The sequence below is a fragment of the Myotis nattereri genome (assembly GCF_964212035.1).
Source record: "Myotis nattereri genome assembly, chromosome: 19".
NCBI lineage: Eukaryota > Metazoa > Chordata > Mammalia > Chiroptera > Vespertilionidae > Myotis > Myotis nattereri.
Window position 1 is genome coordinate 24075736 of NC_138095.1, and position 26257 is coordinate 24101992.

At 50.7% G+C, this 26257-nt stretch overlaps 1 protein-coding gene across 2 annotated transcripts in view; it reads right to left on the reverse strand.

Annotated features, from left to right (window-relative positions):
• Positions 1 to 26257, reverse strand: part of TTC28 (tetratricopeptide repeat domain 28) — a 379945-nt gene that overhangs the window by 25807 nt on the left and 327881 nt on the right. For both annotated transcript variants that reach the window (XM_081113799.1, XM_081113798.1), the window contains exon 13: positions 4597 to 4737. In XM_081113799.1, coding sequence (XP_080969925.1) covers positions 4597 to 4737 — 141 coding nt within the window. The remainder of the gene's footprint in view (positions 1 to 4596; positions 4738 to 26257) is intronic.

Genomic DNA, 26257 nt, shown 5'->3' on the forward strand with positions numbered 1-26257 from the left:
CGCACGTAACCATGTCGGGGACTGGAGTGCCTGCGGGTGCGGCAGCCGTGGAGGGGACGCCCTGGGCGCCTGCGGGACGCGGGCTGGAAGTCTCCATCGGAACTGCCGTGTCTGGGCACACGTCAGCTGCTCCGGCCTCCAGGCAGGGCTCCCAGAGGGGAGGCCTAGGATGTCTGCGTGGTCACAGGGAGCTCGGGTGCTCGTCCTCCTGGAGCTCAGGCCTGAGGCCCCAGCCAGGCCTGAGGCTGCTGTGAGCCTGCATGTCTGTGACCTTAATGCTTGAACGCAGGCGCGAGAGCCGAGGCCACCTCTTTCCCGTGTCCTGTCCTCCTGACCTCACTTCCCCACCAGGCACACGGGTCCCGTGTGGACGCAGGGCTGCGGGATACGCCGGCCAGGACACTCACCTCAGCACATCTGGCCACGGCATCTTTCCGACTACCGTAAGGGAGGGGACAGGGGGAACTACTCGACACAGGATCTCCTGGGGTGGGCCAGGTCTAGGCTGTGACGTGTGTGCATCACTGGAGTCCTTTCCACAGATGCCCCTGCCCCTCCGCTGTGACAGGTGAGAAAACAGGACTCGGGTGAAGCAGCTCACCTAAGGCCACGAGGTCGGGCAGGCCCTGCTCCTCGAAGCAGTCAGGCAGCAGGAAGCCCACAGCCTGGGGCCCTGTTCTCTGGGGAGCCCGGAGCCTAGAGCTGCTGTGACCTCTGCCCCGTCCCACAGGGTGACAGACACTGCACAGAGCACCTGTTTCCAGGCTGGGCAGGGCAGGAAGGAGGAAGGAGGTGGTGGTGAGCTCACTGTAGGTGTGGCTGCCTTGACTCAGCACCATTCCCTCCTCTGCTCAGGTGCAGGGCTCCTCACTTCTCAGGATGCCTCTATCACACACGTTCACTCTCAAGTGGCCAGGGGTCCCTGAGGAGGACAGTGACTGGACCCACCCATGTGGCTGCTGTTGGCAGGGAAGGCCCCTGCCCAGAATCGCCACCATGAGGGCTGGCCCGGGTCAGGGTTGGAGAGGACACTCCGCCCTCTTGTTGGGCTAACAGGAGAGCAGACAGAACCTTGGCCTGGAGCCTCAGGGCCACCAACAGAGAGCAGAGGACGGGCCTGGCAGGACACCAGCCAGAACGGAGTACGGAACCTCAAGGCTCAAGCCAGGGCTGTGGCTGTAACTGATATCCAATCGGATCATCAGTCTGCATTTATTCAAAGGCTTTCTGGTATCTGGCGGCCAGAGAGAGGTTGTAAGGGGAGGAAGCATCAAGCTATTCAATCAGGTTTTGGGGTAAAGATTTGATTCAAAAAGTGGTTGAATCACCGACTTTGGTGCCATCAAAACCTCAGACCCAAGTGGGGAGAGAAAGAAACTCCTTACTACACAGCAGGGTCTGTCTATTCATCACATTTACTGCATCCTCGTAACAACTCACCCACAGGCATCTTTACCCCCATTTCCCAGATGAAAAAATTAAAGGATCAAGGTTACCCACTAACTAATAAAAGGTAGAGCCAGGTTCCAATCCAGGTCTGTCTGGCCCTGGAGCCCACAGTTTCTCGCCTCCACTCTGCCTCACCCAGAAAAATGCCGCGACCTCGGACTACAGGGTACAGACACCGTGGGTCCAGGCCTCCTGGCCTACAGTGGACTTTGGTGGCATCGCATAGCTGCTCCAGTGTGGGCCTGGCAGCAGGCACCACACACACACACACACACACACACTCAAACACTGGCCTTTCACCCTCGGCATTACTTTCAAAGCGTGTGCAGGGATGAGAGACAGGCCTTTCTGAGGCTGCTGCTCTGCCGTGGGGCGCAGCCATGGCCCACGGTCTAAACAAGAGAAGAGCCTCGTTTTCCTCACTAATGGTACCTGCCCAGGGCTCGACATGCACGTGTGTTTGCTGCCCAAGTGCACAGACAAGAAGAAAAATAGTGGCTGCAGAGACTCAAAAGCAAAGGCAGGACAAAGACCAAGCCTATGTGGCGAGAGGGAAATCTAAAGCCAAGGCTCACTTGACTCGCATCAGCTCGGCAGCCTCAGCGCCAAACCAGTCCAGCAAACCGCCCGGAACAAAAGGGCTACGGAACCCATGAATCACGGAGCTGGAGAGCCCGCAGAGGGAGCTGGGCTGCTCCTGCGTGCAGGGCCCTGTGCACATGCTGCTTCCGCCTCATCTCTGCGGGCTCAGGGATGAGGCTTTGTCGGCCACAGTCAATACCAGGCGCCGGCAGGAAAGCCACTGCCTAGCCGTCCTGGTCGGTGGCAAAGCAGCACCTCGGAGCAGAGATCCCTGGGCATGGAAGGGACCGAGAGGGGACCGAGAGGGGACCGAGAGGGGCGGGGGAGACACAGGGCAGGCCTCACGGTGGCAGGCGCAGGCAGACAGCAGCTGGGAGGCACAAGCTGAGCCCAGTACTAGCACCTGCTTCTGGGCGGTCTCCGCCCTCCCTGGCCTGCATCCCTCAGCTGTGAGAAGCAAGCCTGGCCGGAAGTTTGCCAGGACCCGCACCATTCTGACTGACAAGGATGATTCTGCCTCTGTGGTTCCCTCAGTAGCTCTGCTCCCCTTGAATGGAGGCCAGAGGGGCCCCCTCCCCTTCCTGGGCTTGTCAGGAAGTGTGGGGAGCACACAGTGTGGCAACCTGCCTGGGCCTTACCGCTCGCTATGTTGAAGCTGAAAGCATGCAGGCCACGTCCCTTCTCCAATCTGCCCTCAGAAGGTCAAGACTGGGAGGGCCTGCAGATGCCACTTCCGAACCTTTCTCTGTCCTGAGGGCAGGCCTGCGGCCTGAGCCGTGTGAGGCTCTGCGGGGGGAGCTGGGGGCCAAGCAGTCGGACAGGGAGCCCTGGCTGCTCCCCACCCAGCCTCGGGTGGCCCAGTCCTCAGCCTGGCTGCGGGCACAGCTGACATGGTTTAAATGAACCAATAAATGAATGCACAGTGTGTGCTCAGAAGGACAGATGTTTTCCCGAAAGGAACAACTACATGATGCAAAATTCACAACCCGTCCCACCCAGGGTGCAGCAGGGTCCCAGGTGCACCTGGTTTGACCCTCCCGACAGCCAGCGCACCTGTGACCAGGTCGGCCAGGGACACGAGGGCCTGCCTTTGGGACCCGCATGAAGGACAGGAGGTGGGACAGGACAAGGAAGGGCAGGTGGCCGCACCTGCTGCACAAGTGCATACAGATTTCACCCTCCCCGTCTACCCGCCCGCGTCACCCTAAGCATTCAACGTAGCAATGCCCTTCCCACTACGCCAACGGCAGGAAGCCACAGGTGTGCGGTGCCGCCTATGCCCTAGGAGCCGGCCAGTGTGTTATTTGGATATTAACTCCTTTACTTCCCACGTTAAAGGAACACTGCAAAGCAGGACACGTGTCCCCATTTCAGCGACGAGGAAACAGGCTCCCGGGTGAAATCACCTGCCCCCCGTCCCACAGCCGGCACACGGCAAGGCCCGACCCTGAGCCCTGAGCTCTCCCCGCTCTAGTTTACAACCACGGACGTCACCCGGCAGAGCGAGAACCACCTGCCTCCCGGGCTGAGAAGCTGGCCTAGGACGGTGTGAGCCCAGGCCCAGGCCCAGGCCTCCCCGTGACCGTCTCCCTCCACGGAACTGAAGGCTGTGGGGACACCTGCTAACGGGGGAGGGAGGGAGGAGGAATGGGGTGAACCAGCTCACAGTTTTGGTCTCCTCTCAGCCAAGCTGCCAGTTCCTACATCCCTGGCCCTTGGCTCCCGTCCCACTCAGCTCCCCCTGACAGCACATATCGAGAGGAACCCAGGCCTGGGGCAGGGACAGGCGGACACACTGCCCCGCACAGCAGGCACCGGCAGAGGCTGCCTCCCAGAGCACAGCACCTCCCTCCTGAGTCCCAGCTCACCCTGCTGCCCTTTGAGTCAGGTCCTTGGGACGTGGCAGAGACCCCAGAGCCCAGGTGCCCTTCTGGAAAGGTCTACCTCAATGTGACTCCCCGGTTGTTGCCAGGCAACCAAATGCAGTGGAACAGGTGCCTCTCAACCCCAACTGCCTGCCCGTTTTTCTGGACGCAGCTCAGCCATCACCCCTGATGGAGAATGCAGGGTGTGCTGGTGGCAATTCCAACATCAACTCTTCTCAAAACCACTAAAACCTATTTGATCAAGTGATGGGGATGGGGCCTCGGGGCAGACAGGTGGGCCTGGGTCTGGACCAGCGCCCCCTCCAGCAGTGCCGGCTTCCCCACTCTCCTTGGCCCCGTCAACCTCAGGCCAGGGGGTCAACACAGGTGCCAGCCCCGGCGTTACAGGCACCAGCTGGCAGGGAAGTGTGCCATGCTACTCCGCCTCCACCTGGTACTCAGGAAGTCAGCTCACGGCTCTGTGAAGACGGGCCAACCGCCTCCCACACAGCCACACACCGACTGTCCCTCCGAGCCCGCGCTCTCTTCTCACTTGACCCCGAGGGGCCGCTGTGACACTGAGGCCCAGAGGAGCACGGGCTGTGGGAGGTCACGCTCGCTTCTGCGAACGCAGGACACGACCAGAAGGAGCATCGCTGAAGGCACCTCGCCCCGCACCGGCTGGAGCGCCCACTCTCACCTGTTAAAGAGGTTGTTGCGGCGAACCATCCGCAGGAAGCCTGTGGGGTCCGTCACCGAGTTGAGCTTACTGTTCATCTCTTCAAACTGCTGGTCCATGAGGTCTCCGGCTTCGCTCTCCGTCTCGCTGCTGGCACAGGCCCTGCGGGGAAAGTGCAGAGCAAGCCCATCACAGGGAGGAAGCCCTGAGCACCGAAGTCAGCCAAGCGGTCCTGTGGCACTGCCCCGCCCAACGGGCCCCTGGTGCCAGGTCACCTGCGCCCCCTCCTGGCATCCCTGCCACTTCTTCTCTCTTCCGTCCATGCTTCTCGGGGTGCTTCTGGCGGTCACCCCCACTGGGCTGGGCACTCCCCACAGGAAGGGGCTGCGCCGGAGCTAGCACTGCCCTCCCTGCGTCTGGTGTGTGCCTGACACATAGTAGGTGCTTGGCAACTGTCTGCGAAGGAACAGCGCCACCTGCCCTGTCTGTGTGGGCCGGCAGGGGGCCCGTCCGAGGTAGAGCTCAGGTGAGTGAGCGTGTGGCAATCCTCCCAGCACGCGCTCCATCCCATTCCACCCAGAAATAGCAGCTGAGCACCTGCCCCATGCTGGCACCACGCTCGGCCCGGGGAGACACAGGCCAAAAAGGCACCTCCCAGCTGAGGAGCCAGATGTGCACACCCGTGGCTGCCATGGCAGGGGGAGCAGCACCATTTGAAATGTGGGCTTGAGAAACGCTGCTGATCGGAATTAATAAATTCATATTTCCCCTATGACAGAACGTAACAGAACATCTCACAATGGCCTTTAAATAAACACAGATACCCAGGAGCGCCTGGCTCATCGTTACGAGTAAACTGACAAAAGGCTTCTGAAACGTGAGCGCTGTGCACTGTGGCCCGTGAGGCCAGCCAGCCGCCACGGGAGCACGTGTCCGAGGGGCGCTGGGTCCTCGCCCCGCAGCGCCTGGGGGCTCAGCAGAGGCAGATGCCCCACCTCCCCGGGGTGACGGTTCCACTCAGACGCTGCGGAAACGATGACAACATCGAGTCCACAGATAACATGACGGCTGTTTCAAGTGTCCTGCTGTCCAGGGGCCAGCGTGGGCGGGTGGAGGGCACCGGGCACTGGGGCGGAAGGTGACTCAGCGATGTGCGGCTCTCACGGGCTGGAGCAGGGCGATCTGGACAGAGCGGACTTCCTGCTGCCCAGCGGGAAGAGGTTCTTGCCTCGAGATTTAGGCTGACAATGAACATGACCTGTTTCAAACAGCCAGGCTGCTGAGCCTGTGACATCAGGGTTACACGACGGAGAAGGGTGACGAGGCCTTGCTGAGTCATTACGGGGTCAAATGCGATCTGGCGTGACGCTGCCTCGTAAGCCTGAATGTTCCATGTGAACGTCAACCCTGGAGACGGCACGTTCTGTTGTCACCCTGACTGGGCGCAGGGTGTGTGGACATGTGGTCAAGCGTTACTCTGGGTGTGTCTGTCAGGGTGTTTCTGGATGAGCTGGCCTTGGGAGCAGTGGACGAGGAAAGCAAACAGCCCCCCTCCCGCCCCCCGCCCCCCGCCCCCCACATGTGGGTGGCTGCATCCAATCCACTGAGGGCCTGAGCGGAACGAAAGGTGGAGTAGGAGAGACACCCCTCTCTGCCTAACGGTCCAAGAGCCGGGACACTGAGCACCTCCCGCCTGCAGACTTGGACTCAGACTGGAGCTGACATCATCGGCTCCCCTGGGCCTCTAGCTTGCCAACTGCAGGCCTTGGGACTTCTCGGCCGCCACAGCCTGTGAGCCAATTCCTAATCAATCTGTGTGTGTGTGTGTGTGTGTGTGTGTGTGTCCTACTGGCTGTATCCCTGGAGGACCCACACTGACATGCCTGGTGAGGAGGCACCAGAGTCCCGGCTCAGCCATGTTCCTTGCAGACTCAGCCTCCAGGAAAGGGTCCCCAGCGCTCAGGCCTAGGAAGTGCGAGAACGGAGTGTGTTCAGGGACAGCACAGAGGTGTGATGTGGGACAGCCTTGCCCCAGAACCTGCTTTTCTTCCTGACGCACACGTCCTGGAAACAAGCCTTCAAACCCAGCCCAGCCCGGCATGCTGGGCATGCAGCAGGCATGCCACGAGGACCTTCTGAATGGATGACGTATGCCAGAGCGCATTTTACGATGTGCAAAGTACTTGCACACAGACTTAATTTTATCTGTATGACAACCTGTGAGGTGGCTCTATCCTCTCCACCTTATTTCTGAGGAGACTGAGGTTTGGAGAAACCATGGAACTTGGCAAGGACCACCAGGAGGGAGAGCCAGGGCTGAACCCAGCGGAGGTCTTGGCCCTGACTCCCCCGCCCCTCCTTCCTCCCCCCTTCTCACTCCCCTGCCCCCACCTGCTGCACACACACACTTGAAGGCTCTAAGCTTCTCACCTGTTCCAGGTCTCTCTGCTTGGGTTTGCCTGGGGCAGGGAGTAGGGTGAATATAGGGAGAGAAACCAAGAAGCATGTGAGCACCTGAACACATCGCATGCTTCCATCCTGCCACCGCCCAGGGCGTCCACCCAACAGCTGAGCGGCTGGAGGCCTGAAGTGCTCCCTTGGGAGCGGAGGGCCCGCCACGGAAACCCTGGTAAATATCACTCAACAAGCCTCTGTCCGGGGACGCATTTATCACCTGAATGCAGCTGCCTGCTTGGCGCGGAGAAATCTGCTTTTCCTTCCGCGCTTCGCAAAGGGGAGAGGAATGGGCTGGACCGGCACCGGCCTCCATGAGCTTGCCGTTCCACTCCCGCAGTCAGCCGGACTGCGCCTCTGAACCTCATGCTTAAGGGGGCTGTTTCCTATTTCCTTCAAAGTATTCACACTGAAGTGAAAACAAACAGGCGATGGCACAGATAAGAGTCTCCCTTTTACAGAAGACACCTCATCAATGCAAGCATCCAGCAGGGCTCCCGAGAGGGCCCGCCCGGTGGTCCCCGACTCACACCATTTCTCTCAGAGACTTTCTAGAGACGGTGTGTCACCTAGTCCCATCACTTCGGGCCGGACTCCATTCACTCCCACGCAGCAGAGATTACTGAGTGGCACTGCCACACCGAGGCTGAGAGTCAATCAGTTACACCTGCCCTCAGGCATGGACAACAGGAGGTTAGGGAGGAGCACAGGGAGGGACCAGCCTCCAACCAAGGTCGAGATCGATGGGGAGGCATAAAGCTTTCCTGGAGTCAGCTGCGTCCATCCGAGAGGAGCAGGAGCGGTGAAGGCTGTAACTCTGACAGGTAGGACTGGTAGGTAGTGGCGGTGGCAGATAGAATGCTATGAGCAAAGGTGTGGAGATAAGACAGTGTGGGGACTATTGGAGGCCAAGAGAATAGCCTAGTGGAGCTGGAGCAGAGGGTAAGAGTGGGAGAGAGAGTGAGATAATGGTAGAGGGACGGCCTTGAACTTGGAAGGTGTTGAGAGCTGTCAGCCCAGGCTCAGGCTGCTCTGTGGGAGACAGTCAACTGGGCCCAAGTGGAGAATGCCACTTACACAGGGACGGGAAGAGGCTTGGGCTATTACCAGCATCCGCCCAGAAGCAGCCCTGAAGTCCCAGGGCCAAGCTCAATGAAGCCCAATTGGCCCCTCACACCTGCTAGAACCCCCTTTCTGGGGAGTCATTGTTGTGTTAGTACATTAATGAGCTGGGTCGCACTCACCATGCCAGGTGAGCAAGTTCCCCATAAGCCCCGGCTCCCTCTTCCGCCCCAAGCTCCCATCTCCCAGCCCAGCTCTACCCCACCTTCCTGATTCCTCACCATGTTTTGGTCTCTCTCGTCACCAATAATGGTTCTGGCTTGTCCTGTGGTGGGGCCAGCTATCCCATTAGTCCAGATGTGTGACTTGGGGGGTGGGGCGGGGGGGGGGGGCCTGAGAGTGGAAAAGTGGGAACTGACAGGAGAAATATTACCCAAAAAAGAACTTATTTGCCTGAGAAACTCAGTGAAAGGAGAGGGTAAAAGACAGCTAGCAGTTAAAGTATGGCAGACAGGCAACTGGTGGCAAATAGAGAAACTGAAAGTAGAAGTTGTTTTAAGCCGCTAAGTGTGTGGTAAGTTGATGTTCAGCAATAGAAAACTAATACAAAACTAGGGGAATTAACTGCCAGCTGACCTCCTCTACAATAATTGCTAAAGGAAGGTATTCAGAAGGGAAATGATATCCCTGAAGCTTCAAATACACCTCGGCAACACGGACGGGGCTGGAAGGAGAAAGGGATACATTAGAGACTTCAGCACTCCTTCCTCAGCAGTCACCAGAACTCAGAGACAGAAAATAGCAAAACACAGAACTGAACAAACCCATCAGCCAACGGGACAGACGGACAACTAGCGAGCACTCCACCGGCTAACGGCAGGGTGCACAGTCCTGTCACACACACTGAAAACTCCCCAGGACGGGCCATCCAGGTCACAAAACAAACCAGAAACTTAAAATCACTGAAGTCATGCAGAATATGTTCTCTGCCCACAATGGAATTAGGGTTGAAAGTAAAAAAAGAAAAACAGGAAAATCTCCAAACACTTGGAAACTAAATACACTTCTAATAAATAAGCAAAGAAAAAGCCTCAAGGGAAATGAGAAAGATAATCTGAACTAAAGAAAACTAAAAACACAACACAAAATGTGTGGGATGTAGATAAAGCCTTAGAGATAATCGATTGTATAAAATACATTAGAAAAGAAGACACTGGAAATATCGGGGAACTTCTGTAAAGTATATAACTGGTTACCCACTATGCTGTACAACTAAACTAATACAAAATATTATTGAACATAAACTATAATTTAAAAATTTTTAAATAAAATAAAAGAAAGATGATATAAATAATGTAAGCTTCTACTTTAAGAAATTAGAAAAAATAGAGCAAAATAAATCAAAGCAAGGCAGAGGAAATAAAATAATAGAGCAGCAATCAAAGAAACTAAAAAAAGCGAAACTTATCTTTATAAAAGAAAATCAATGAAACAAAAAGTTCGTTATCTGAAAAAAAAAAATCAATAAAATTTATAAGCTTCTAGCCAGGCAGACCAAGAATAAGAGAAGGCAAAACTATCAATATCAGGAATGATTCCATAAAAATTAAGAGGATGATAAAGGAAGACCACAAACAACTCTACAAATATTGATTCAGCACCTTAGATAAAATGGAACGATTACTAACAAACCACAAACCACTACCACATCCAAAATGAAATAGATAACATGAATAGTCCTATAACTGCTAAAGAATTACATTCATAGTTGAAAACCATCCAAAATAGACTCTCTTAGTCCAGATGGTTTCAATGGCAAATTCTACCTAACATTTATAAAAGAACTAATACTGATTCTACACAATCTCTTCCAGGTACTAGAAGAAAGAACACTTTTCAACTCATTTTTTGAGGCCTATTTTACCCTGACACCAAAAGCAGACAAAGATAACACGGGGGGTGGGAGGGACCCTACAGACCAACATCCCACAGATCAAATGAAAATAGACATAAGATTCATCAATGAAATATTACCAGAATTCAGCAACATATACAAAGAATTATATAGCACAACTAACAGGGGTAGTTATTCCAGAAATGTAAAGCTTGGTCAACACTGAAAAAAAATCAATAAATGTAATCTGCCACATTAAGACTAAAGAAAAAGATATCTGTTTATATCAATTGATGTAGAAAAGCATTTGACAAAATCCAACACCGATTCATGATAAAAGCTTGCAAACTAATGATGAACGACTGTGTGCTGACCTGGAGAAGAGGAAAGTGCATCAGCTCATGCCATTCCGACTGATTTTTAGAGAGAGTAGAAGGGAGCGGAGGAGAGGGAGATAGAAACAGTGATGTGAGAGGGATACATCGATTGGTTGCCTCCCAGAAGTGCCCCAGACCGGGGCTAGGGATCGAACCTGCACCCAGGCATGTGCCCTTGACCGGAATCGAACCCGGGACCCTTTGGTGCGCACAGGCTGATGCTCTAAACATTGAGCAGCAGTGGCCAGGGCGTGATGATGGACTTTAAGGCTCAACAAAGAGCAATTTTCCCAAATTGATATATAAGTTTAACATGATTCCAATAAAAATCTCAAGATTTCTGTGTAGCTATGGAGAAGCTGAATCTAAAATGTATATGAAAAGCAAATAAACTAGACCAGGTAACACAATTTAGAAGAAATAGAATGAAGTTGGAAGAACAACACTGCCAGGTTTTAAGACTTACTATACAACTACAGAAACAAAAATCATGTGGTTTAATAAAAGTACAGACATATAGATTAATAGAACAAAGTAGAATCCAAAAGTAGACCCATTTGAAAATGGCCAATTAATTTCTGACAAAGGTGCAAAGACAATTTAATAGAGAAAGGATAGTCTTTTCAATAAAGAGCTTAGGAGCAACGGCATGTCCATATGCAAAAATAAAAAAATAACCCACCAATTAACCTTGTAAAATGAACCACAGATTTAACCTCACACCTTATAATTAACTCAAAATGAATCACAGATCCAAATATGAAAGTGTAACACTATAACACTTTTAGAAGAACACATAGGAGAAACTTTTTGACCTGGGGTGACTGTTCTTAGACATTCCACCAGAAGCATTATCCATAAAGAAGTAACTGATAAAACTAATATAAAAAGTAAAAGCATTTGCTCTGTGAAGGACACTGTTAAGAGAAGAAAAAAACAAGCTACAGACTGAGCGAGAACATTTGCCAACCATGTAACTGCCTAAGGACTCGTATCCATAACATATGAAGGACTTTCACACTCAACATACAACCAATTTAAAAAGTGAGCATAAGCCTTGAACAATCATCTCACCATACAGAATATAAGATGGCAGATAAGCACATGAAAAAAATGTTCATTGACATTAACCTTTAGAGAAATGCAAATTAAAACATGACAAGATACCACACTATACCAAACTATCTATTTGAATGGGTCCAATTTTAAAATGCTGATAATATCAGGTGCTGATGAGACAGATTAACTGGAACTGTCAACTGGTGGTAGAGATGCAAAAAGGTATAGTTATTCTGGAAACTACTTTGCAGTTCCTTATAAAATAACATATATATACATATATTTGCCATCGACCCAGCAATTTCATTCCTAAATAAATGCATTTATTTACCCTAAATAAATGGAAAAATGAAGTCTGTACAAGCTGGCCCAAGTGCAGGATGGCAGCACAGATCCTGATGAGGGGCTGAGATAAAGGGCTGGTGGGGGGGGGCGCTGGAGAGTCCAGCCGGTGGGCAGCCGCTTCCCCACGGTGCCCACCTGCCCTGCTGGCATCTGCTCCTGAGACCGGGGAGAAGTCCAGCCCCTGCCTGCTCTGGGGAATATAAATCATGCCATCACAGGCAGCTCCAAAATGCTGCTCACATGCAGCTTCCCCAGAGAGATGGAAATAGCCCATGAATCAAGCGCCCGGAGCCGTGCCAAAGCTCATCCCATTCTCAGGGACAGGGCTTGGCAAGAGGCTCCAGAGAGGACTTTCATTTGCAAGCACGGCCTCCTGATCTCTCCAAGTACACACTCTTCGTCATCCCTCTGACAGCTGCGGCTGAGCTCCACATAGGCCCACTTTATTTATGTCTCAGCATCCCCTTGCTAACTCATTCTTCCCTGAGCCTATTCTCCCATCCCCATCTCGAGGCTTCTTTTGCACTGATAACCAGTTAGTTGCCAAAGACCAACCACTTGCAGCCCTGAAGCTAGAATGTTCTAGTGCACAGGGCGGTGGGTCGCTCTGTGTGAATTGTGTTACCTGGTCTAGTTGATTTGCCTTTTCATATACATTTTAGACTCAGCTTCTGTAGAGCTACAAAAAATTCTTGAGATTTTTATTACAATGATGTTAAACTTATAATTCCATTTGGGAAAAATTGCTGTTCTTATTGAGTCTTAAAATTCTACACCACTAGCCCCAGGTCCGATAGAATCAGATCAAAAGCAGAAAAATGCCCGTTCTTTCAAAGCAGAAACCTCTTTACAACTGCTGAAACTTGAGGAAGCAAAAGATAGGGCATTTGCATCTAGGTAATCATTTTAGGCTTCCCGACAGCGATAGGCCCGGTCTGGCTGTGCCAACAGCCTGTGCCATAGGATTCCAGATTATGCATGTCTTGCAGGTATGAAGATGCACAGATGACAAGCGCCATGGGCATTCACTAGGCTTTGCATGGCCAGTCTGCCGACAGCTGGGAAAAAACACTTATTCCAGAAGCCACTGAGCAAGAGTCCCAGAAACTAAAGACATGGGACTTGGGTAACTCAAGATCTCTGAGACCTTTGAAATGTCCCATGTAAATTGTTTGCCAGTCCCTTTCTGGTTTTTTCATAGTGATTGTAAGTAAATCTTTAAAAAAGACAGAAAGGGGAGGGGGAGCTAGAGCAAAAGCATCCTTTTCCATGGGGTTGTCTCACCAAAGAGAAGAACCCAAGAAACAGAGATGCCAGTGTGAGGCTTTAAAGCAGGAAACCGGTCTCCGTTTTCTGGATGGGAGAAGGCGGCGGTGTAGTAGACAGCTTTGGGGAATCTGCCTTGAATGTCAAGATTCTACTTCTAGAAATTGCCTCCCGGAACCTCAGGGTCACAGGGGCGAGTTCCCAGTGCCACGTTTATACACAATGAGCCCTACTGCTGATTGGACCTGTGGTGACCACCTGCCCTAAGCAGGGCCAAACAGGTTCCTTCCCACAAAAATCTGTGTACTGGGATTCTGGTATTGGCCAGCTCTGTAGGCTTGTGTGAGCAGAAGAGCTGTTTAGGTGGCCACTTCCCACTCTGGGGCTAAGAGCATCTTGTTGTTTTAATATATTTTTATTGATTTCAGAGAGGAAAGGAGAGGGAGAGAGAGATAGAAACATGAGTTATGAGAGAGAATCACTGATCAGCTGCCTCCTGCACACCCCCTACTGGGAATCAAGCCCACAACCAGGGCATGTGCCCTTGACTGGAATCTAACCTGAGACCCTGCAGTCCGCAGGACAACACTCTATCCACTGAGCAAAACCAGCTAGGGCACAAAGAGCATTTTTGCATCTCCACTTGCAAACTGAAGGTTTGCAGTAGGAGGTGCAAAATGAAGTGGCTGAGCAGCGACAGAACCTGAGTGCCTGTGGGGCCAGGGCCTCCCCACAGCTCTTTTTCTTTTTTTTTCTTTTTTTAATATATTTTATTGATTTTTTACAGAGAGGGATAGAGAGTTAGAAACATCAATCAGCTGCCTCCTGCACACCCCCTACCGGAAATGTGCCCGCAACCAAGGTACATGCCCTTGACCAGAATCGAACCTGGGACCTTTCAGTCCGCAGGCTGATGCTCTATCCACTGAGCCAAACCAGTTAGGGCCACAGCTCTCCCTTTTCACTCTCAGCTTGCCTTTGGGCTTTGTGGGACACCTCACCCCCATAACCTCCTTATGAACATCCCCTTCTTTGGTTTAAGCAATCTTTTGAGAGGATTGTTGTGGGGGGAGAGGGAGAGAAGGTTGAAAGGCGTCCTCAGAGACCTGTGTGGCCTTATGCAGAAGCCGGTGCCACAGCTGCCCACGTTGCCCAGGTAGCATTCAGACTTGTGGGGCAATACGGGTGTAGGCCAGCAAGTCAGTGGGTAGGAAGAGTGTGAGCGGCACACTAGAGAAAAATGTGCTAGAGTCACCCATGAGAACCACATGAAGGCTAGTCTCCCCAGAAAACCCTTCTCAAGGGGCCCGCCCATATCATATTCCAGTCTTCACAAACCGAGGGAATGTGGTGCAGCAAGCTCAGACTCCCAAGTCAAATCCACCGGTTCAGATCCACCCAGCCGTGCAGCGCCTCCAGCGTTCACTGTCCACACTGTCCAAGGAGTATCAGTTTCTTATCACAAAATCAAACTCATTGCCATTCACTTGTCTCTCTGGAAATGCTTATCTACACTAATAAAAGAGAAAAATGGTAATTGGCGTACGGCGATACCGTTTTCATTGGCTAATCAGGGCTATATGCAAATTAACTGCCAACTAAGATTGGCAGTTAACTGCCAACAAGATGGCGGCTAATTTGCATATGTAGGCACAATGCAGGGAGGCAAAAGGGAAAGCAGGAAGAAGCCCCCTGCCACTGACAGTGATCGGAAACCCAGGGGGGAGCTAAGAGCTGGGGGGCAGGGCAAAGGCGGCCCTGGGGCCACCTTTGCCCTGCCCCCCAGCCATGATCGGAGAATCAGGCGCCTTTGCCGCCCTGGCCAGTGATAGCAGGAAGTAGGGGTGGAGCCAGCGATGGGAGCTGGGCACGGTCGAAGCTGGCAGTCCCAGGAGCTAGGGGTCCCTTGACTGGGCCTAAAGCGAAGCCCACGATCGCGGCACCCCCCGCTGCCACTGCAGGTCCCTGCTGCCTGGGCTGGACGCCTAGGCCAGAGGCGTTAGGCCTGGGCAGGGGCGGAGCCTGCAACCGCGGGGAGCTGGGGGTCCCCTGCCCAGGCCTGACACCTCTGCCGGAGGCCTCAGGCCTGGTCAAGGGGCCGATCCGGTGATTGGTGATCGGAGGGTGATGAGGGTCAACTCCTCTGGCTGAGGCATCAGGCCTGGGCGGGGGGCTGAGCCGGGGATTGGGGGGATATGATGGTCCCCTTGCCCAGGCCTGAAGCCTGGGTCAGAGGCATCAGGCTTGGGCGGGGGGTGGAGCAAGCGATCAGAGGGAGATGGGGGTCCCCTGCCCAGGCATGATTCCTGGGCCAGAGGCCTCAGGCCTGGGCGGGGGCCAGAGCCAGTGATCGGGGGGAGATGGGGGTCCTCTGTCCAAGCCTGACACCTCTGGCGGAGGCGTCAGGCCTGGGCAAGGGGCCGATCAGGCGATCGGAGGGTGATGGGGGTCAACGCCTGAGGGCTCCCAGTATGTGAGAGGGGGCAGGCTGGGCTGAGGGACACTCTCCCCCCCGCCCCACACACACCCAGTGCACGAATTTCGTGCACCAGGCCCCTAGTCCTATATAATAAAAGCCTAATATGCTAAGGGTCCAACCATTCATTTGACTGTTCAACCAGTTGCTATGATGCACACTGACCATCAGGGTGCAGATGCTCCCACCGGTAGGTTAGCTTGCTGCTGGGATCTGTCCAATCGGGACTGGGCGAGATGAGCCGGACACGCCCTGGCGCCTTCCCCCGTCCCTCCCAAGCCGGCCAACCTCCCGTGGTCCCTCCCTGGTCAGCCCCGATTGGCCCAACTGGGACTAGGCAAGATGGGCCGGACGCACCCTGCATGAATCCGTGCACTGGGCCTCAAGTATTTAGATGAAACTAGATTTAATTCCTTCCTCCTGTATATCCCTCTAGAAATTGCTTCTCAGTAATCAATACTATTACCTAAGAGTTATTTATAGTACAAGCCTTCTATTGGTCTGAAAACAAATGATTATATTTACCTGCCAGGAATCTATACACACACACACACACACACACACACACAGCTCTGATCTGTGCTATGGTTGTTAAACTGATAATAAAAGTTCTTTTCTGAAATGCCTTAAGATGATCATTTGAATTAAAAACAAATCAAAAAAACCTCCAGCCTTTGGGATCCATTACTGTTGTGCATTTTAACTCACAAGTATTTTGTGAATCCGCTGCTTATCTCATGGCCTGGAATGATCTAGTCTGTACTTAAGTGTGAAGAGGAGGAAGCAGGGGTGTTCCCTAGCTTTTCTCCCTTCAGTAAACACAGTGATCAAATAAATGAGAAGGTTGTGCTTCCGCTGGCTCAATAGTCAGTGCGCATGAAGACAGAAAGACTGTCATCCATCGGAAGCCCCCTTACTTGGCCTCTTATTTTTGAAATCTTTGCTGAGAAACTGCTGGCAATGGAGTGCTCCCCTAATAATATGATTCTGGAACCTTCTCTGCCATCAGTTTGGCTTCGTCACTTCAACAAAGCCCAATTAGACCCCTATGGGCCCTGTGTGTTATAGTGGGAAGAGCCACAGCCACCGTCTGGGACACTTACGTTTGAGTCCTGGGGGACCACTGCCTTGTATGTAAAGTGGGACAACCACAGGATTGATGAAAGGATGGAAGTCCCTGTGGAACCTGGGAGGCACTCAATGGCTCCTCCTTTTCCAATTCTGTGAACACGTGTGTGATGTGTGAGACTGAGAGACACACACACCCACACGCCCAGATACATCCCGGAGAGAAAGTCCCCAACTACACAGAACTGCTCTGAGCACTAAATGAGAACATCGGGACCCCTGGTAAAAAGCAGACGGTGGCCATGAAAGTCATCGTTGTGTTGTTCTTACGCGTGTGGGACTTTTTAGCCAAACCAGCATTTAGCAGCAACGTGTGGTTTCCTTGGTGAAAACACTGAACACTAGGAAAAAATAGGATGGTGACAATCTTGTTTACCTTCGTTTAACTCTAGAAGTAAAACATAAATGTGAATATTTAAATCGGTTCAAAAGGCAGCCAACTGACAATGTGAAGCCACTGCGTCCCCCCACCCCGTGAGCATGCTCCCCACGCGTGGCCAGGAAGCCTGTGCGACAGTTCTGCGTGGGGTGTGGGTGTGTCTGTGTATGTGCGTACAGGAACACATGCCAAAATGAGACCTGAACTGCGGTGCCAGCACCATGGACGTCAGCCGTTAAAGGGACAGGCACCTTCCCCAGCTCCCCACATGCAGACGGACACAGGAAATGGCTGTAAGAACCCGCCCCAGGACTCTGCCTCCCCAGGTAGATCAGCGGTCAAAGAGGGCCCAGAGAGAACGGAGTGAGGAGACGGGTGAAGAGAGTTCTCACGAGGTAGCTACCCCGATATAGTGCACCCCCACCGCACCATTTTGGGGAAGGAGTGAAGGGCACCTCTCCTGCCTCGAGCCTGGTGGGAGATGTTTTCATGGGGGTACCATTCAGCCTAGGAGGGGAGCTGACACGCAGACACATGGGTGCGGGGCAGGAGAGGCAACTCACAGTCAAGACCCTCCATGTCCTCTCAAAGGAGGGGCACTTGAGACGAGTCGAGGTGGGGATGACAGAGTGGGGTATTTAGGGAGAGGACACAGATACTGCAGAAGGACAGAGGTGACATTAACAAATACATACACATTGTCAGACTGATCTCCCTAAGACCAGCTCCCCGATTAGGCGTTACCTGCATGGGTGCCGCAGACGCTGTCCTAGGAGACAGAGGGCAAACGCATGGTGCTCAGGACTGTGACTCAGCACCAGTCCATTGGTCTACCTCCCACACGGCCCAGACAGCCTGCTCCGCCCAAACCCGGGCGCCCTCCAGTTCACAAACATACCTGCCCTCCCCCCGCCCCCCCCCCCCCCGCCAGCTTTGCTCTGGTCCTGCCCTCGACTTGGACTTACATCAACCTGACCCGCTACGCTTATGGGAATGATGCCTCTCCCGCAAATCCAGCTCAGATGTCTTCCACTGAGAACGCTTCCCTGACCCTCTGACAAAATGGAGCTCTCCCTCCTCTGCACACCTCCAAGGAGACAACTCCCACGCTTCAGACAAGAGGCCTTGCAGCTGAACCCCTCGCTGCATGGACAGGTGTGGAGGTGGGGGCCCTTCTCACATCTCTGGTCCTCACAAGGCCTAACGCAGGGCAGAGCTCGGTGCTGGCTGGATGGCTGCAAAAGGACTACCCAGGGCCTCTGTGGGCTCCCCCAGCACCTGGGGGACTCGCCCCCACAGCAGCACAGCACCACCAATGCTGCCGTGCAATGCTTTCATGCACAAAGCCCACCACACAGGTGGGCTCAGTCCCCCTCCCAGGAGAACAAATCCGTCCTTGGAAAAACAAGCACGCATTCTGGGAAAGCAGGGCCTGCACGGGAACTGAGTGCCTTTCTTCTCCTTCCTTCCTAGAACCTTGAGCTTTGCTCCTCTGAGGTGACCAGAGAAAGGGAGGATTGTTGAGGAATGTTTTTAAAGCAGGGCTGGGCTTTTAGGGCAGATTTCTGGAGCACTGGAGGATGCTGCACCCCTCAGAGGCTGGTCCCAAATCCATGGCACTTTCTAGAACCGACCGTGGCTATTCCTCTCCCCACCCTTGTTGGGGACCTTGTTAGGGCTCACGGACGCCCTGCTTCACTTCATCATGAGTGTGTGCGTGTGTGTGCAGAGGGTGGAGTGGTGCGTGTGTGCATTTGTGAGGATGGAGTGTCTACAAGAGGAGTGTGCGTAGTGTGCCTACCATGGGAGGGGATGTCTGTGAGGGGATGTGGTGTGAGAGCAGCTCTGAACCTCCTCCTGGGCATCTGGAATGAGGTCCCTTTCTTACCTGTAGGGCCTCCCACTTCCAATCCGAAGGGCAATGGAGTTGACACATGTTATTAATAACAACAGAAGCCAATAACTGGGTGCCTAGGCCCTTCTGGCTCAATCCTTGCAGCACAGCGAGGAGGTGGCTCTGAGCATCTTGGTGAAAGATGTTTAGGGGGAGACTCGGGGAGTTCAGGGACCTGTCCGAGGCGCCACCAGTACTAGGCAGCAGGATGGGCTTGAACTCAGGCCACTACTCCAGCCGCCGAGGGCTCCGAAGGGCCTGACGCAGGGACACGTTTCCTAAAGGCAATCAGGACCGAGAAGCCCGAAGCCCACGGAAGAGGTTTTATATACGACCTCAGCCCTCCTGGCGGCGGCTCCCCATACGCTCTGCCTGCCTTCTCACTGCAGTTGACTGTGTTCTTGTGCAAAACACAGGCTATTATACCTGGAAATGGTCCTCACAGATCTCCATGAGGCCCGTTTCCCTTGTCCACTACAAGCCAAGAAAGGTTTCTGGGAGGAACATCTGCATACATGATGTGCAGGCCACAGATCATTTAAGAGCATTTACACCTGGCGGGGTGAGAGCAGCATGAAGGTGAAGGGTGGAGTACGGGCATATATTTTACTCGCTGTTAAAGGGAGACCCGCCTGAGTCAGTCTTTAAAGAATTTTGTTTGCTGCAACTGCATGAATACAAGTTATATTAGAAAGCCAAATGACCCCTTTAACAAACGAAAAAGAAATGAGGGAGTAGGATAATGAGAATATTATAGCAAAGCTCCTGCCTACCGTGTCTGCCTGTAATGGGAGTCCTGCAGCCAACCCTCCATGGGAACCTGGAAGAGTGCCCTCTGAGTTGTTATAAATGCCACCGGCGCTGATATGTCATCATGAAAATGCATGTTCTGATGCAACGTGAGCCCCTTAATGAGGAACACTGGAGGGCTGTGTGGCAGTGTTATTTATAATCCTCTAAATCCAGGTAAATTACACACATTTGACATTTCTATGCAAATAATCTCACCAAGAACTACCAAACCTCGTGTATTTGTATGGCTAATGAGAGCACTTATGAACAGAGGAGTCAAGGTGTGGCTCAGTGCTAGGGAAAGGCTGTGGGGAGGAGGGGGAGGGAGTTCTTTATCCTGTGGGTGCAGTTGCTACAAGAGTGGGTGACTTCTAAAATCACCCCCATGCCTTCCATCTTTTGTAACACCAATAAGTTAAAATGGAAGCAAGAATCAAGAGGGAATGTGAATTCTATGCTTCCCAGAGAAACTGTGGACAGTCTCTGACGGCTCTGCTCTCTGTGATGTTTCTGAATCATCATTATTTGTTACTGTTTAAATTGAGTCTTTGTTTCCAGAGAAGGTGCCCAGAAACACTGGTTTTCTAAAAAAAGTCAAAGTATTGTGGGGTTTCCCTTTGTTAATATTGAAGCATTTACCTCTGGGGAGACCTGTTCACGCACCCTCTCTCTCTAACGCATGTTTCCTTCTCTCTCTAACTGGACTTTCTAAAAGGGCCCGTGTCCCCTTTCCTATTCCAGATGCTGGCGACACAGCACTGTACAAAAGCCACTGGCTAGTATGGTTCTTGTCTTTTCTGCCACATTAACCCGGTAGGGGGTTTAACAGCTCGAGATTTTGAAAAGCTGTTGTCAAGTCATGAAGGCCCCCAAATGCAACTTAAATGGTTATTAGCTAGTGGGAAACGGCCCCTGAATTCTAATACTCCATTTAAATAACAACAATAAAGAAAATAATAACAATAACGGTAAACTCCATGCCTTCGAAGCCTTGATTATAGGCTATCACCCATAGGCCACACAGTCCACAGCTAATTCATACAGGGCCTGGGGGTGAGGACACAGATTTCTGCTGGTGGGCACGCCTGATTTTGCAGCTGGCCAGCAGGGGTCGCCCAAGTCATAGCAGCTAAATCGAAGCTCCCATGACATCGTGGATAATTCCTTTAAACAATCCAAGGCATAGACAAAAGAGCCAAGGGGGTTCTTTGCTCTATTAAAAGCCCTGAGACATATGCATTTGCCAAATGGAAAGGTGCAGAATTAATTGAAAAAGAGATGGAGTCTGTATTCCTCAGCTCCCTTGGGGGTTTTATAATTAATAAATATTTGTAAAGCCTTTGATAAGTATAAAGTACCATATATGTGCTAAACAAAACAAGCTTTTGCAGGCATCAGAATGTACTTGCAACACATCCTGTATTAGGTCAAAAGACATGAAGGCTAAGAAACAGAGAAATGATAATAGTGCCATACAGCGATCCTTTTCCATGTGCCAGACATTTCCCCTATACCACTGCTTTCATCACAATGACCCATCAAGCAGATATTGTTATTCCCATTAAATAGGTTTTTGTTAAAAGCCCCTTAAAACTCTGAGATTCAGTCACTTGCCCCAGGAAGCCCAGCCAGTGAGCAGAAGAGCCCTCATTGAAACTGGGCCTCACACCCAACTCTTCCCAACTCCCAAACCGATGCTCTCTCTCCAGCCCATTGCATAGCCAGCAAAACAAAATGTACGAATTCCTTATGCCAGGGATTCCCTAACGGAAGCACTGCCATAGGAAAAAAACACCCAGCCATTTTCAGGCATAATTAATGAAGTACAAATTGTATAAGTAATACCAAAAAAAATGAGTTGACTATGGGGCTTCTAAAATAATGTCTCAAGTGCGTTTATTTCCTTATGTATATTTAATACTCCATAAAATGTCTTCAGATATGAAAATTATAGTAAATATGTTCTGCAGTCTTAATTGCTAAACGATTACAAAGTAACTAAACAAGAGGTGGCAGGTTGCCCTGTGGCTTTATTCATCTTTCCAGAGAGCAGCCAAATCATAAAGTCTTCTCCGCCACAACAGGTTTCTATGGTTACGCGAGAAGTAAATATATTATATGTCCTGTGCGACGTGAAAGGACCAGCCAGGCGCCGTGTGTGCAGCAGACCCCCAGAGGGAGAGCGCTCGTGTAGATGGCCCTCCTCAGCCAGCTAAATATTTGTTTCTAGGTTTACAGCAGGGTAGGAGCGGGAAGAAAAGCTGTTGGTGCTGGAGAGACAGTCTGCAGAGCTAGTGAATGTATCGGCATGTTGGTCACAAAGAAATGCACAGAATGAAATGGCTTCTGCTGTTTCAGCTTGGAGAACAGGCCTCCGTGAGCCTTTATCCATCATCCCCCCTCGACCAGAATGGCCTATCTGCTCCCACCGGGCATCTGCACAGAGCCTGCATGGACCAAAATGACGCTGCTGGTGGTCTTTTTTATTTTTTAACCTTTAAGAAGCATAACTTGATGGTCACTGCTGAGAAACCAAATAGGAAAATTAGTTTCCATTCAGGATAGGACGGGGTGGAGAAATGCCGCCTCTGAGCCCAGGATTTACGTTCATCATGAGAAGTGACATGTTGCAATCATCTACGTCGTTAAGACTCGGGATAGAATATTGGAAAATCCAAATTCAAAGAGCTAGGGTAATAACAAGTTAGGTTTATGCATAAATCTACTTTTATTGCATAAATTGCAAAGCAATGTTAAATGGAGAAGTGCTGTTACTCATTAAATGGAATCTCTGAAACCCTGAACTCTGGTCTCCCCTGTTTAACTCGGAAGTGTTTCACAGACTGCCTGCCTCGACTACACATATTCCAGGGGCCCTGATATCCAAAAAGGAAGTTACTGGGGCAGCTACATGTCTTTTCTCCTTTGTAATGATTAGATGGAAGGAAGGACAGGCTAAGAATTCCTAGGACAGAACAAAGCAAGCTCTTCTGGGGAGAGTTTTTACCCAGAGTGCTCAGCAGTATCACTTGGAGCAACAGCAATGCTTTTTTGTTTTTAAGGTTTTTAGAATACATTAAGCAATTCTTCTTCTAAATATAAATGCATTCTGATGCCTGTTATCCAAACCCCTGGTGCATTTACCCAGTCAAAGGGGATGGTCTGGGTTAGGAGAAGGAGAGCCGCATGTGCTGGGTACCTGGCCCTCCCGGAGAGAGAGGAAGGAGGCTGGTTTCCTCAGCTGCCTTCCAAGGTTCGGCAACGTGGTGAAGACAGGAATGGAGAGGGAACGGTGAGCTGGACCAAAGGGAAGGCTCTGGTGACCCCAGGGCAGTCCCACGCGCAGCAGAACCGCTGCCGGAATGAGCCCTCCTGATGGGCAGTTTGGACTTATTTGAAGACACGGAAATACAGGCTGAGGTGGTGCCAAGGGTCCCTCCTGGGCTTGGGGCCATCTCAGCTGCTGCTATCTGCCCCCAACACATGGCAAAACCAACATTTCCGGGCTGAAATATGGGATTCCAAATATGTCATTTGGATTTCATTTTAAAACTAAAAGGACTTGAGCCTGCCTTTGGCCCAGATAAAAGGAACAGGGGGTCAGGACCAAATCAAGGATGAGATAAGGGTGTTGCCAAGGACAGAGCAGAGAGGGAATGGTGATGGCTTCCAACTCATCCACTCACCAGTTTGTCCTCCTTTTTGTCATGTGATAATCCTGATGTGCAGCCAACACCCCACTGTGGGCTCCCCTCTAGTATGTATCGGCTGCCATCTCCAGTCCCCAGCTCAGTCACTCTATACCCTTGGAATGTTCCACCCTCTCTTTAGACAACCCACATCTCTCCCCACCAATAAGCTCCGCTTAATAGTTACCTCCTCGAGGAAGGCAATCTCTGACTAATCCCAATTGGTTTTGAACAACCAGACCCTTTCATCTAACTTTTAGCATTTAAGGTTTTGATTACATAAAACCTAAGATCGCTTCCAGCTCTAACATGTTATCCAGAGTCCAACAGAATAGCTGAAAGAGCACCCACAGTAAAGAGAGGGTGTCTGTCTTTGCGTCCAACGTGCTGCTGGAGCAATATCCCCAGCCCTTCTTGTGGTTGAAAAGACATTTCCTTGATAACTAGTGATGTTAAGTATTTTTTATGCATCCACTGCCATTCACATAACTTTTTGTTCAAATCTCTCCCCATTTTCAAATTGGATTGTTTGCTATTTTATTACCAAGTTGTAGAGTTCTTTACCTATTATGGGTACCAGTCTTTTGTCATATATATGATTTGCAGCTTGATTATTCATTTTCCTCATGATGTCTTTTGCGGAGCATAAGTTTTACATTGTGATGAAGTCTAACTTACACGTTTTTTCTTTTACGGCTATTGTTGTCTATGACCTGTCTACCCCAAGTCAGGAAGATATTCTCCGATGGTTCCCTCTAAAGCTTTATAGCTGCAGCTATTATGTTTAAGTCTGCGATCCATCTTGAATTGATTTTTGTGTTTGGTATGAGGTAAGAGTGGAGGTTCATTTTTCCTCCTACAGATACCTAGTTATTCCAGCAACATTTGCTGAAAAGACTTTCCTTTCCCCCACTAGATTGCTTTGGTGTCTTTGTTGAAAACTCAAATGACCATATATGTGTGGGTCTATTTCTGGTACTCTATTCTGCTCCATTGATCTTGTCAATTCTTATGCACCACACTGTCTTGATTGCTATAGCTTTAAAGTAAGTCTTGGAGTCAAGTAGTGTAAGTGCTCCAACTTTGTTTTTCTTTTTCAATATTGCTTTGGACATTTTAGGTCAAGGATTAGCAAACTTTTTTTTTTTTAGGGTCAGACAGCCATATGGTATCTGGCATATACTCAACACTGCTATTGCAGCATGAATATAGCCGGACAATATATAAATAAATCGGTGTGGCAGTGTTCCAATGAAAGTTTATTTACAAAACTGCAGCTGGTTCACAGGCCTTGGTTAGTGAACCTCTGTCCTAGGTTCTTTGCTCTTCCTTATAAATGTCAGAACAACTTACCAAGTTGGGATTATGATTGATATTGTGTTGAACTAATAAATAATTTGGGTAGAGCTGACATCTTAACAATATTGAGTCTTCCTATGTTTACACAGTAAAGTAGACTGATTCTGAGGATGTTAAACCAGCCTTGCATTCCTGGAATAAACCCATGGGCTACGCATATATGCATTATAAATTCCCCAGTAAATTTCTCCCATCCATGCCCCAATCCCTACCTTCCCTCTGAAATTCATCAGTCTGTTCCATGCTTCTATGTCTTTGGATCTATTTTATTCATTAGATTCCACATATGAGTGAGATCATGCAATACTTAATCTTTCTTCAACTGTCTTCTTTCACTTAGCATACTACTTTCCAGGTCCATCCATGCTGTTGCAGATGGTAAGAGTCCCTTCTTTTTGACAACCATGTAGTATTCCCTTGTGTAAATGTACCACAGCTTGAATTTTTAAATGTATGTTTTTCACCAAATTTGGGGATATTTTGACCATTTTTTCTTCAAATATTTTTCTATGTCATTCTCTTTCCTTTTCTTTCTTGAATTCTAATTGCATGCATGCTAGATTTTCTTTCTTCCAAGTGTTGACACTCCTCCAGAATCTGTTTGCTTCTGTACACTCTCTAGTACCTTCCCATGGCTGGCATCCCCCCCACGCCCCGCCCCCCGCATAAGATTTTAGTTATCTGTGAGAGGAGCTAAGTCCCGGAAGGAGCTTATTTCACCGTACTGCAAGTAGAGCCACTGCAATACCCACTGTTGCATAACATGCCATGGGTGCTTCACCATGTTACCTGTCCGCTCTACCAGCGATGGAGGCTCCGGTTGACTCCCCCAACACGTACACCACAGTCCTTTCCGAAAACCATGTCTTTGTGGAGGGAAGGCATCTGTATGAAGACACCGCCCCAAGTGAAAGCAAAGAGGAAGGCAGGTGAACGGGCATTTGAGGAGATGGAGAGAAGACCAGGATGGCTTTGGGGAGGCAGGGGAGAAGCAGGAGAGTTGTGGTTTGGGAGGGCCCCTGTGCCTGCAGAGAGTTTGGTGCCCTGAATTACACAGAGACTGGGGTCCAGGATTCTGGTTTATTCATCTTTTTAAGCCCAGATCTGACAGGATCTGAACGAGAGGAAGCATGGCGGGCAGGGTTGGGATGGATGTGAAAGAACTGACATGGGCTTATTACTTTTTCTGTGGATGAAGGAGGGGTGCAATATTATTGATGATCACTTTAAATGTAGTTTGCAAGGCTGCTCCTCAGAAGACTGGAGATGAAGGAGTGGAAGGAATGTACTAGAACTCCACGTCTGTGGGTTTGGTGTCTTGGGAGGCTGGTGGTATCACTGACACACAAATCAGAGGGAAAAGGATGACTTCAGGCTTGGATGGAGTCTCTAAATAACCTCTCCAACTTCAGACCTCTCTGACTCTCTGTTTCCAAGTGTGGTTTCATGATCATGTTATTTATGTTCTAAAGCTAATGTGTGTGGCTGCTATGCTTTCAACTTGATGG